Source organism: Centruroides sculpturatus, unplaced genomic scaffold (genome assembly GCF_000671375.1).
Source record: "Centruroides sculpturatus isolate CEXI.00-Female unplaced genomic scaffold, Cexi_2.0 scaffold1609, whole genome shotgun sequence".
Lineage (NCBI taxonomy): Eukaryota > Metazoa > Arthropoda > Arachnida > Scorpiones > Buthidae > Centruroides > Centruroides sculpturatus.
Window position 1 is genome coordinate 12,738 of NW_019386271.1, and position 13,176 is coordinate 25,913.

The 13,176-nt window shown below is 30.6% G+C and overlaps 1 protein-coding gene across 1 annotated transcript; it reads left to right on the top strand.

The window, feature by feature from the left end:
* Positions 1–3,412: 3,412 nt before the first annotated feature.
* On the top strand, positions 3,413–12,093 carry LOC111614344 (nose resistant to fluoxetine protein 6-like). Its single transcript, XM_023355719.1, has 4 exons — positions 3,413–3,484; positions 10,373–10,559; positions 10,669–10,811; positions 11,925–12,093. The coding sequence occupies exons 2-4, from the start codon at positions 10,415–10,417 to the stop codon at positions 12,069–12,071; spliced, it is 435 nt and encodes a 144-aa protein (XP_023211487.1). The 5' UTR covers positions 3,413–3,484; positions 10,373–10,414; the 3' UTR covers positions 12,072–12,093.
* Positions 12,094–13,176: the final 1,083 nt, after the last annotated feature.

The window sequence follows — 13,176 nt, forward strand, 5'->3', positions numbered from 1 at the left end:
AATAATTTAGAAATATTTAGAAAAATTTAAATAGAAGGCAGCAACGCTTAAAAGATTAATAATAAGCGAAAATTATGCTGCCGATTAATATATGTCGCGTAAGAATGTGCCTAAAAGAACCCGAGAAAACCGGAAAAATAGCCGCCGAATTAGGGTCAAGTAGGGTCAATGACCACGTGGAAGGTCAATGACCTTTGCCTTCTTTGTTCTTATGAAATTTAAAAACGGCCATAACTTAAAAACTATTTGCGGAAACGAGACAGAATTCACTGCCGGTTAAGCCTTAATGCTCTCCCTCTCCCCACCACTTGGGAATTTCGAAAAATCCCTTCTTAGTGTGCGTTTTCATGACGAACCCTAACTGTGTACCAAATTTCATCTCTTCCAACATTCCGCTGGTGTCACGCCGTTATCTAAATTTATAACATTATTTTGCATAACTATCGTGAAAAGTTCTTTGATTTTCTTTTTACCATATTTTTTTCTCAATTTAAGTTTTTTATATTATTAATATCAACATGGCAATTATTCGCGTGACAATGTAAAAACACAGGAGATATTGACTTTAAGTCTTACTGCAGCTAGATGTTTCGACATCCTTACTTTCAGTTTCCTCTTCGTTTCATCAACATAATAGTTCGGTATTCAACATGTACACTAGAGTCTATAGACCACTCCCTGCTCCTCCAATAGCTCTTTATCCTTGTAAGGTTCAGTCCTGATTAGTCTGAATAACCTATTTTTTTTAAAATGTGCCNACACAGGAGATATTGACTTTAAGTCTTACTGCAGCTAGATGTTTCGACATCCTTACTTTCAGTTTCCTCTTCGTTTCATCAACATAATAGTTCGGTATTCAACATGTACACTAGAGTCTATAGACCACTCCCTGCTCCTCCAATAGCTCTTTATCCTTGTAAGGTTCAGTCCTGATTAGTCTGAATAACCTATTTTTTTTAAAATGTGCCTAATTTAATTGTATTTTGATTAAAAAATTTTTAGATATTTTTCAAATATAGGTTTCTGACTTTGATAAATGATTTTGATGGGTTTCATTTTAGTACATATGGAAATATAGTTAAAAATATACCACTCATAAAAAGTAAACTATACCTTGCAACAAACAAAAAATGATAATTTAATTTAGTTTTTTAACGTGATTGTTACTTTTTTTTCAAGTTTTAGTTTTCTAGTCTTTGCACGTGTATTTTCAAACTTAATTAGCATCCTAATACCCTATTTTTATGAATAATTTAGAGTAAATTTATAAATTGCAAAATTTTATATCGGTATGAAACATATACTACTAGTTTTACGAAAAGTAACTTTGTGATATATGTCAACGTAACCCTTACACTATTTGAGAAAAAACAATTTATCGTAATAAATTTCTACAGAAATCTCTTTTATTTACGTGTAAATACGTGGAGAAGACATGGTAAATTTCACGTGATTGGCCTGTCAGCTAAGCGCGCACTCGCTACCAGTTACTCGTGTGTAGTGTGTATATGAATATACGCGTAATATTTAATATATAACTCGGTTTAAAAGTGTAATAAAAATAACAATTAATTACATATATATCAGGATGTTTCGTTTTTCATTCTGCGTAATTTAAATGATGTACACAACAGAAATGAATGTATATTGTTTAATTCTAGATGGCCGAAGTATGGAAAAATTATCACACTGATGTTAGTTGTGGCAGGAGTTTTATCACACATTATTAATACAAATATATACAAAGTTCACACAATAGTTGGTTACTCTATTGATATTAGGTAAGTAGAAAAATTTTATATAAATTTATTTACAGGAAAGCACACTATACTCGTAAAGTCAAAAACCAGATATGCGTTTTCTAAACAAAAACATTAAATATTAAAATTTCATTATTACATAGAGACATTACTTTCATTATCACACGATTACAGATGCTAGCAAACATCGAAACATTACTTTACAATATGTTTTAAATATCTACGAATTTGTTAAGATATTATTTGTTATATCCACAAGATTAAAGAATGATGTACTGATGTCAGACGTACCAAGTGATTTTTATTAGAGTACTTTTATTTAACGCTGTCCAGGGAAATATTTAGCAATTTAAATTCAATCAAATCTAGTATGGTAGAAAAAAAATAAACTTTTATAAGAATATGATACCAAAGTTCATCATAGTGGCAAAGTTACAACGTTGGTAAAGTTACTTAAAGAAAGATCAGCCGAAACTTAATTCACAGGTTCTAATTTATCATCATCGAAAGAGTCAATTTCAATGTATATGAGAAGCATCGCAAATAACGAATTGTAGTTAGCTTAACAAAACACTGCCCGTAGTCTTCAGATTTTGCGCTATCAGAATGGGTTTCGTGCTGGGTAGTATCTCCTGCATCGCTAAAATTTCTATATGTAAGAGTTTCATACAATAAAATAGATTTTNGAGAAGCATCACAAATATCAAATTGTAGTTAGCTTAACAAAACACTGCCCATAGTCTTCAGATTTTGCGCTATCAGAATGGGTTTCGTGCTGGGTAGTATCTCCTGCATCGCTAAAATTTCTATATGTAAGAGTTTCATACAATAAAATACATTTTGCTCCCTACGTCAAAATCGGCACAGAGGTGAGATTTAGTACAAAGTTTTCTATGAAAATATTTTCTGAAAGAGCTGAAATTTCTAGATACCAATTGAATGGCATTTGGGCAGCTCAGTATCTCTGAAAACATCGTCAGATAAGAGTACATAGTTTATCATAATAAAATATTTTGAGGTTTTTATTACTTTCCTGTTTAATATTATTAATGCACTATGAAATGTTGAACCATCGCACACCATGATATAACAGAAGAATGTGCATGACAGCATAATCTGCAACATAGACAAATGTTTCTTACCATTCATGAAAGGATAAAAATTCGCCTGCATAATCAGAGAATCTGATTTTTTTAATAACTTTTTCTTTCCTGTTGAAGGAAGGTGTTATTTTAACAGATTCATAATAAGATTGGAAGGCCCACAGTGGGGCGGTCTAATGCTCGCACGTACAGATATTCCAGGCCATGTATTGAAACGATGGATTAACGAAAAATTCTTGAGTTTTTCGACCTGTCTAAAAACCGCGCATAACATAGTAGGATTTTCCTTTCTTCATATTTGTTGATAAGCTCTGAAATGGTTGAAATGAATGAAAGAAGGAAAATATGGATTGACTGTTTCTTAATGTGTTCTTTGAATTTTTAATTTTTTTGCGGTGTTTTGTTTTTAAAATAACAAATTTGAAAATTTTTTGTACTTTTGTTTGTAATGCTATTATATAAATATATCTATATTGTTTTCTTTTTATTATTTTCAGAAAACTTTCGAATTATGTGAATTACAATTACACGAAACCTTACTATACACATCTCAATTCATTTTTTACTGGATTTTTATTTGGATTCGTTCTGTTGAAGAAACCAGAAATTAAATTTGGTTATGTAAGTATTAGATTTTTTACGCAATGCATACAATTTCACAAATTTCATTTATTTAAACAACGACGTTTTTGTAATTAGTCAAACAAGAAATTTGAATGCTGCCCTTCACAAAGTTACTAGTTTAAATTTGTAGAGTAACATTTCAGGACATGCAGATGATATTTCCATAAGAAAGTATTACAAAAACTTGCGTCTATGCCACTTTTTATGCAGCTAGAAGAAACATTTTATATGTACAAGACATTTATGCAAACCGAATTTCATTGATATGAGAGATAATTCTTAATATATTTTTCATAATTTCGTAATGACGTTCATATTGAACGTCATTACGAAATTATAAAAAATATAAACAATGTGTTCCACAATCAACATGATCCTATGCGACACTTCTCATATGCAGAGATCTCAACTGNATTTCGTAATGACGTTCATATTGAACGTCATTACGAAATTATAAAAAATATAAACAATGTGTTCCACAATCAACATGATCCTATGCGACACTTCTCATATGCAGAGATCTCAACTGTTTGACATTTGGCTAGCCAGTCTGTTATTTTTCCTCTTGCGGTCCTACTAAGCTACCTGACACGCAAAAATGCACGCCGTTTATTTTCCGTTGTTTAAAACGGCGAACCACAGTCGTGATAGTGATAATTGCATTCTTTCTTTAATACAATGCTGTAAAATTAAGATGATCAGGCTAACTAATCATAAACGGGACTGAAACCGTACAGTACATAGAAGTTTGGTTACATTCGTTGATTAAATTATATTTTACAGTTATTTTTACTGTTATGATCTGTAAAATATATTATATAACTATATTACTAATAATCTATTATTAGAACATTTTAGAGTGTATATGACAACAATTAAGTTAAAAATAAAATTAAAATATTTAAATGTTTCAAAGCACCTTTACAAAAACGGTTCTAGCATTTGCAAAGTTATTGACACAAGAAAATGTATTTCTTCGTGAATGCGTGCTGAGTGAGATAAACATGCTGCTGATAGAATAGTAACTGAAAAACATTGTCTGTTTTATTATTGTTTTAGCCGGCTTTTGATTATGCAGCAAGGTATTGAAATTTTTCCTTACAAATTTCTGGTGTAGGTGGACTGCTATGACTGATTGTAATACAGTAGGATCTCGTTTAACGCTGATTCTATACAACGTCGTCCGCTCGATGCTTAAAGAAAGCTCAAAGTATACACTTGTTCAAATTATCGCGGCATTTCATTGATTTATGTATAGAATACGATTATTTCCGAACACGAACCAATTAGCATAACGTTAATCGTAACACCATACTTCTCTTAAATCTATGTTTTTGTACTGTAATTTTGGAAAAAATATAATATTGTTGACGCCATCGGCAACATCGACTTCTTTTGACAAGTATTAACTGATAAATACGTGAACGGACTATGCAAAAATTTGTGGATGAAAGTATCCAAAAATTCTTGATGAAAATTGCTTATCGTTGCCGAAATTGTTAAAAAAAAAGTATTGCAGGTATCTGGAGAAATAGTTATTAACGACAATTTTAAATACTGGCAAAACAAGGAATTTTGTGTACAACTGGAAAATAGTGATTTTGAAAACAAAGTACCCAAATATCTTTTTACAGATTTCCTTAGTGAAAGTTTGACAATCATAACCGAAATCGTTGATCAAACTGTAGCGAAAGATCTAGATTTTGAAAGGAAAGAAAAAGCAATTCAAGGCGTTTTGCATGCCATCTTCCGCTACCGACGTTTGCTTAACGAAAGAAAACAACAACAAATGACCCTAGAGCAGTGTTCCGCAACCTTTTTCTACTTGCGGCACACCCATGACTTCAATACGGCACACCAAAATATTATTACCCTCAAAAACGTATGATATGATACTATTAGTAGAATTACGTAATGCCACTAACCTATTATTATTGTTATTAAACAAACACCAACACCTGTGAGCAAATTTTTTTTACGTATAATTTCTTAGAATACACAAAAATGCGTAGCTTGTAATAAAGAATAAACAAACATCATCTTATTTCATGAGTACTGCGGCAGAGAATGAAATACAAGCATAAGAAACACAACAACTGTGATAAAAATATATAAATAAAATTTGANCTTGTAATAAAGAATAAACAAACATCATCTTATTTCATGAGTACTGCGGCAGAGAATGAAATACAAGCATAAGAAACACAACAACTGTGATAAAAATATATAAATAAAATTTGAAATTAACAAAATATGTAAAAGTTCACGTCACACCTTTTACCATGTGACGGCACATCAGTGTACCGCAACACACCGGTTGCGGAGCACAGCCCTAGGGTAAGGACGTTCATCACAAAAAATGAACTTCACATTACTGAATGCATATGTTTATATTTTTATTTAACATATATTATTACGTAAGTGAATATAAAAATAAATAAAAATTACAGTAAAATCTGTTTATTTTTGTAGTATTCTCTATTTACTCTGTGTTAAAATGACCTCGTTTAAGACGCTCTTTTATTTAGCCCTTTGTCTTCTAGAAACGTATCCTTTCCGTTTAGCGTGGTTCTACTGTATTAATAATTTTACTCTGAATGCTAATCCATACCCTTGCCTACGATACCGCAAATGAAAGATTCAAAGCAAATTGTGAGTAGATTCACCAGGCAAGTAAAATACTATAAACCCAATTACTTGCCTGTTTTTATTGGATAAAAGCTCATCTTTAAGCCAGAGTTATATCGAAGGTTTTGTTTCAAAAGCGCAATTGCTATTTAGACTACAAAATGTATTTTTTTGTAAATACATGCTGCATCAGATAAACATGCTACTACTAGAATAGCAACTAAAAAAACATTGTTCTCATTATCCTTGTTTTAGCGACCTTCTGATACTACATATTAGGTATGAATCGTTATCTATATGATATACAAATATACTATGATTAACAATTTACTTTTGTTAATTAAACTTCTCTGAGGCAACGTAGGGAGAAGTTCGTCACACTTGCCATTTACTCGAGCATTATTTACCAATGGCCTCAGAATCGTGTGCAGGGCATTATTCAAGGAGATATTCTCGGAGAAAGTAATAGCATTAGTGTAGTGAAACCAAATCATCATACGTAATCAATGATTGGTAAGATGAATGTTTACTGTTCATCCTTGTAAATCTTATGAACATTAATTCGTTTTTTGTATCAGTAGACGGATGTAACGGTGCAGTTAATAAAATGTACGCAATGTTTGTTAAAATATTTTACATTAGGAAAATACAGTAAGAAAGGAATTTTTCACATGTGTTCGAATAAATGTCACTCAGCACAAACTTTATGATAAAAACTGTAAAATGCATTAATAACCTGTAATCTGGACTGCAATAATTGCGGTTCTGTTTGCGCGCACAATGCCTATTGCAGCATAGGATTTAGAAACAGCCGGAAAACAATAATTTAACAATATAATGCACAAGTGCGTGTACCGTTATAAGGCTGCCCACATCATATCGTCTAGGATTCAGCAAAGAGAGCGCAAATAGATTTTCAAAATGAGACTGAATTTGTTGTAGTAGATATTTTAACAGATATATTTTTGTTGTAAATGTTCCTGTGGTGGAAAGCATGTGCTCAACGACTTCTTTGAATTTGTTCAGGGACAGTTTTAACAAATCATCAGACGTAAGTGTGAAATCGTTGACTTTAAAGATGATTGTAAACAGTGTTTTATAGATATGTGAAGAATTGAAGTAATATATAAGTCTAGGAATGAAATAGCATGTGGTTTTAAGAGTCTAGAGAAAGCACTTAGAAATACAGTTTTTATCACATTTAATATACCAGAGTTTGTAGTTTCAGTAAAAGAGTACGTTTTGAAGAAAATTTTGAAACTTTTTACAGTATACGCTTCCTTCTGCTGAGGCTCTTGTAAAAAAGAATACATTTTTAAGTTTTGAAAAGAATATTGTTACTCTCAGATCGAAATTTTGCGTGACAGGTATCAAGAAATGCTAAAATTTACTTTACAGTGTACGATGAATTTTATGACTAAGAATTCCATATTTAGTTGTAAAATAGCGTTGAGTGAAGACTGTCGAATGGATAGAAGATCAAATGCTTTTTCTGAGATGAAAATTGTCAATGGTTCGCAAGTGTTTTCACTGCTCACAAAACTTGCATAACTAGTTCTCGTAATGCCGAAATACAATGCTAATGCAAATGAGTGTTTTCAAATCCAGTGAAAATAAAACTTATTCAGAGTATTATTGGACAATTTTAAAACTCCGTCATCCTTAATGGCTGTTGAACTAAAAGAGTTTAGTAACAAAAATGTTATCAGCTTGAGGCTGCTTAAAACATCTCTGATTAAAGAAATGTACGAAAAACTATCGTGTAATCTATAACATTTTATTAAAATATGTATGTGAGTTATGGGATGAATTGTATTTTCTTTGTAATGTAGTATAGTAAGACTCTGCCTGTAATTGTTAAAGTTTATATCTAGTGTTTCCACAAATGTTGCTGCTGCTTTTCAGTTGCTTGCAGCATGAAAAGTGCCATACTGAGAAGTTCTGATACAAACTTATTTACGAACATGTTTATTGCTCATAATTAAGTTTACCACGATATACTCGGTTCAATTTGAATGCTAACTTGCTCTCCAGAGATCAATGAATGACGTTTCGGTCAGTGAATGCTTATGAAGATGTTTACAATTTATTGTTAGTAATTACTTATTCTTTAAAGTTTAGTAATAATGACTTTTACTCTATCTATGAAATTATTAATTTTAATAATAAAACATTCAGTTTTCATTCTTATTTTAAATTTAAAATATGAAAATTTATTGATTTTCATTCTGAACCTCCATTAGTTTATTCTGAAGACCCTAAAGAATTAGGAAACAAAAATATAGATAATTGCAAAAGGCTTTCTGAATATGTATTATTGGAAAGACTTTTGCAATTAAAAATTTTAAAAATAAAAATTTTCACTGTTGTGTAAATCGTCATAAGTATTTACCTGTCGCAATATTTCACATCTCAGATGTATTACTTTAAATTTTTCCCATCACATAAAATGGACAGAAAATTAATATATCGATATTCAAATAGACCATAAACAATATTCATTTCGATCAACTAGAAACAGCAAATATAAACTACTAGCAGACCCCGCCACGCCTTGTGGTGGCTCAAAATGTATCTATTATAAATGTATAACACTTTCCCCGTGGGGGAAAATTTTTCGAAAAATGTTTTCTTAGTGTACATTCTCTTGATGTACACTATTAAAACGCAATCAAAAACGCAAAAACCCGCATATAAAATAGTATAATAGAAGCCAAGTTCTTCACAGTAAGCCTTAATCCTGTCTCTCTCCCCCGCGGAGGGAATATCGAAAAATCCCTTCTTTGTGTACATTCTGTTGACGTACTCTATTAAAACGCAATCAACAACGCAAAAAACCGCATCTAAAATAGTATAAATAGAAGCAGAGTTCTTTACGGTAAACCTCTCCCGTAAGGCTTACCGTAAAGAACTGTCCATCTCCCATGTTTAACGGAACACAGGCTGTATATTAATACAGCCTGTCCACCCTGAAGTTCCATTCTAAATATTGGTGAAAGAAGTTTTGAAATCGGATGAGTAGTTTCGGAGATTACCTGCTGCATACAAACTAACATACATACAAACATTACCTCTTTATATTATTAGTATAGATTTAAGATAAATATAAGTCTATTTATGAATTACAACACCAACACGGTAAATATTATACCGAAATACTGTATTATAAGATTAAGGTTGTATTTACTTGTTACAAACCATCGACTTTCAAATATTAAACATGTCTGCCGGATCTGCCAAAAGTGAAACGCTTTCATGCTTCCCGTTAAATGTGTTGTTCAACTCAATAGTAAATTTTACAACATTTCTCTTAACGAGTTCAACGTCAATATGTGACATCATTATCTTTACGTTTCTTTCTCCTTGTTCGGTGGCGTCGGTGTTGTCGTACTGCACTTACCAAAAAGTAGAAAAGTGATCATTTTTTTCGCCACATAATCTCGCTTGCTGGCAAATCACTCGACAAATTAGCTAGCCGCGTTTGCATAGTCTCACAATTAACCAGACAGAAGAGCGAAAAACGAATTAACCGCAGAACAGATTGCGTTTACATTTCCAGCGAACTTATTTTACTTCATGGTTTGAACTTGGAATAGAATTTATGTCAACGAACTCTGAAAAGTTTAAAATTACAGACGTTCGAAGTATCAAATATCTCTGTAGTATAATTATATACTGTGTGCACAAATTACTTTATAGAGGTAAACCATTTTTATACTGTCCATGAAAGACATTTTTTTATAAACAGATACAAAAGCAAGAGATGAAACTAGATTTTGTATTCATAAGTTAATTACAACGACTATTAATATCAATTTAATATTGCAAAATGTTTTTTTTTTACTAGATCTATACAAAACCTGGAAGCAAAATATTTTCATTATAATTAAAGGTATCGTTGATTTGCGCGAAAAATTAATTTTTTGTGCTTATTGCGCCTTAATCAAAATACCATATCTATGTTAAGTAAGGATAGCTGGTAAAGCTGAATAAATTGTTAATTCTACTGCATTGTTCTATGTATTACTGCATTCTACTGCATTAATTCTATGCATCTCATAGGGATTGCCTCAATTAATTTCGCTCTTTAATGAAATTGTGAGGGATACCTGTACTAAAAACTCTTAACCTGTAAATTGCCTTTCTCTCTAATCCCTGTATATTTATGTATCCCTGTAAATAAGTCTTAAATTTTTCAAATTTTAATGTAATATTAATATTTGATAGTATAAAACATAGTTTTAATTGATATTCCAGAAAACACTTCTCGTATTTTGGATTGGAAGTTTTATATTGATAATGTTGGCAATATTTGGATTGCACGATTATAAAAGAGAAACGTTACCAAAAGACACTATAGTTTATTTACATCATATGTTATCTCCATTTGCTTTTACTGTGGCTACCGCATGGATTTCTGTTGCATGCGTTACTGGACATGGTGGTAAGTAAATAAGTTTTTAAGCAATTACACATGAAAAAAAGTCATTGTATAAAAATGTTATTCGTAAATTTATTTTTTAATTCATATTGAGAGCATATTTTCATTGCAGGTATCTGTAATCGAATTTTGTCATTGCGAATATTTTGTATGTTGGATAAATTAATTATTTGGATCTACATGCTTCATGTACTAGTTTTAATGTATATTTATGGTCATTTACGGAAAGGTCTTTACGCATCAGCAATAACTATGGTAAGATTAGTTTAATAAAAAAAATAAATAATAAAAATTCAGCAAATAGTTGCTTAACTTTCTCGGCAACATATAAGTGAGCATGTGATATCAGCTCATGATATTTTATCACTAAAACATTTTACATGTTTTAGTATTATAAAATAGCAGTAAACAATTTTGGAGATATGAAAGGGTTTTATAAATAAATTGTAAATGCTAGTAACGAGTAAAATCGTCATAATGTTCGATGCTACTTGAGATATGACACACAACTTGCCTTTATTTTCCTACCTTTCTGACCTTTAACAACCAGAATTGAATACCTTGTCCCCTAAAAACAAACGTCCTTGAAAAATTTTAAAAATTTTGACAGCAGGCACAAGAGTTATTACGCTTCAAATAAGGTGATAAAAATTGTGCTCATCCCACATACACACACAGTAACGTCCAAACGTACGGAAAATCACCGAATAACTTTCATTCCTCGATGTTTCACGATCAGAAACGTGGCTTATGGTAAAGAAAAGTTCATGGTTACCCGCAGAAAATGCTCCTATTAATCAATATGAATAGGAGCATTGTTTGCGAGTAACCAAAAACTAAATTTTTCTTTTTTACTTACTGTACATAACTGATTTTCCCAGAGATCCTTTTTGTATATAGATCTATATTCTATTCAACAAAAATTGATAAGTAAGTGAAGAAAAAAAAACGAATTTCTGAAATTTTAGGTAGTGGGAAATTGAAACTAAAAAGGTGAGAAAATATTCCTATAATATATTGTCACGAGTGAGTATAATTTATTAATTAAGTTAAGTGACCAGGGAATCATACATGCTAAACACCTTTCATTTAAAGTAAACTAGAAATCAAGAACTTATGTCCTTAGATGTTAAGAGGAATACGGGGGACTTTCCGCTCTTTTTATGAAACCTGATAAAAATATACAACATAAAGATAAGTCTAAAATTAAATATATATTTTTTGTATTTTATACGGAAGCGTTACAACAAGGTTTAAATGCAAGCGTTTTAAACATTTCGATTATAACATGTATTTAAAAATAATAGATATTTTAATTTAATAAATAAAAGTTTTTTTATAAATTAATGCATGCTTTTTCTTTGTTAGTGGATGCTGTTCCTAATGGTGATGTGTCTAACCTTAATTGCATCGTTACTCATGCATTTATTTGTAGTAACACCTTTAAATTATCTTGTTGATAAAATATTTGAATTTTTCTGCAAGAAACAAACAGTGAAGCGAAAGGAAGATTGAAGAATTAGTAATATGCGTGAAAATCAAAGCAGTCTCAACAATGAAGTCTAATATCAATTATCTTTATGATTAATATATTTGAAAACATTATGATTCCCAAATATAATTAAATTGATTTGTAAAAAATTACCTAAATGTATCCCTTTATTAAATATATTCAAATGTAATGAATAATTCAGGTATAATTGTATTTAATTCAAATAAAATTAAAGTGTTTTTAATATAGTATGGTTACTGTTTATTCAATTTCTATGTTCAATTTTTCCTTTTAATCCAAAACATTTTTCTTGGTAGACGATCTCACAGTCTTCTGGTCAGAAAATTATCGCTTTATTTAAAAATTCGGACTGCAAATGCATTTTGGGTTGGTTTACGTTTTCAACCCCTCTTCAGTGCTGTTCAAAAAATATATATATAAATTGTATTTAAGGACACAACATTAATTAAATATCACTTTAAAAAATATCTACAATACAAACACTTACATATCATATAAGGGCACATATTATCAATAAATATTCTATTTCTGTATTTTTATCTTTATTTTCCATAAGTAATATGTTCCCTTTTAATATGAATAAATCATATTACTTAGAATGAATCATACAAAAACATACAATGAACACAGATAAACAAACTTTATAGATGCTAATTTTCGTCAGTATTTCCTTTATCGACGTTTATTAAATTTCACGTGAATCTGGATAAATAACTATCAAATTTAAGTTATAGTTAAAAATATACATAAAACTAATTATGAACTAAAATCTACAATGTTTGAAGGAACTTTTCCTAAAATTGATTCAAAACCTGCATATATAGGGGAGAGCGGGGCAAGATCGGCATGTTAAGCTTTACTTAAATTTTGTGTAATAAATACTGCTGTAAACTGATAAAAAAGCTTTGCATATTGTCTATTGGAATGTTACCTTAGTATAGAACTGGTTAAAATCAGTTTGGAAATAAAAATAATTAAAATAATTACAACTTTACAAGAAGAGAGAAATTGACGAAGTTGCCCCGGGTATAGGGGCAAGATCGGCAACTTTTCTCTTTTTGTAAAGTTGTAATTATTTTAATTATTTTTATTAAAGTTGCCCCTGGT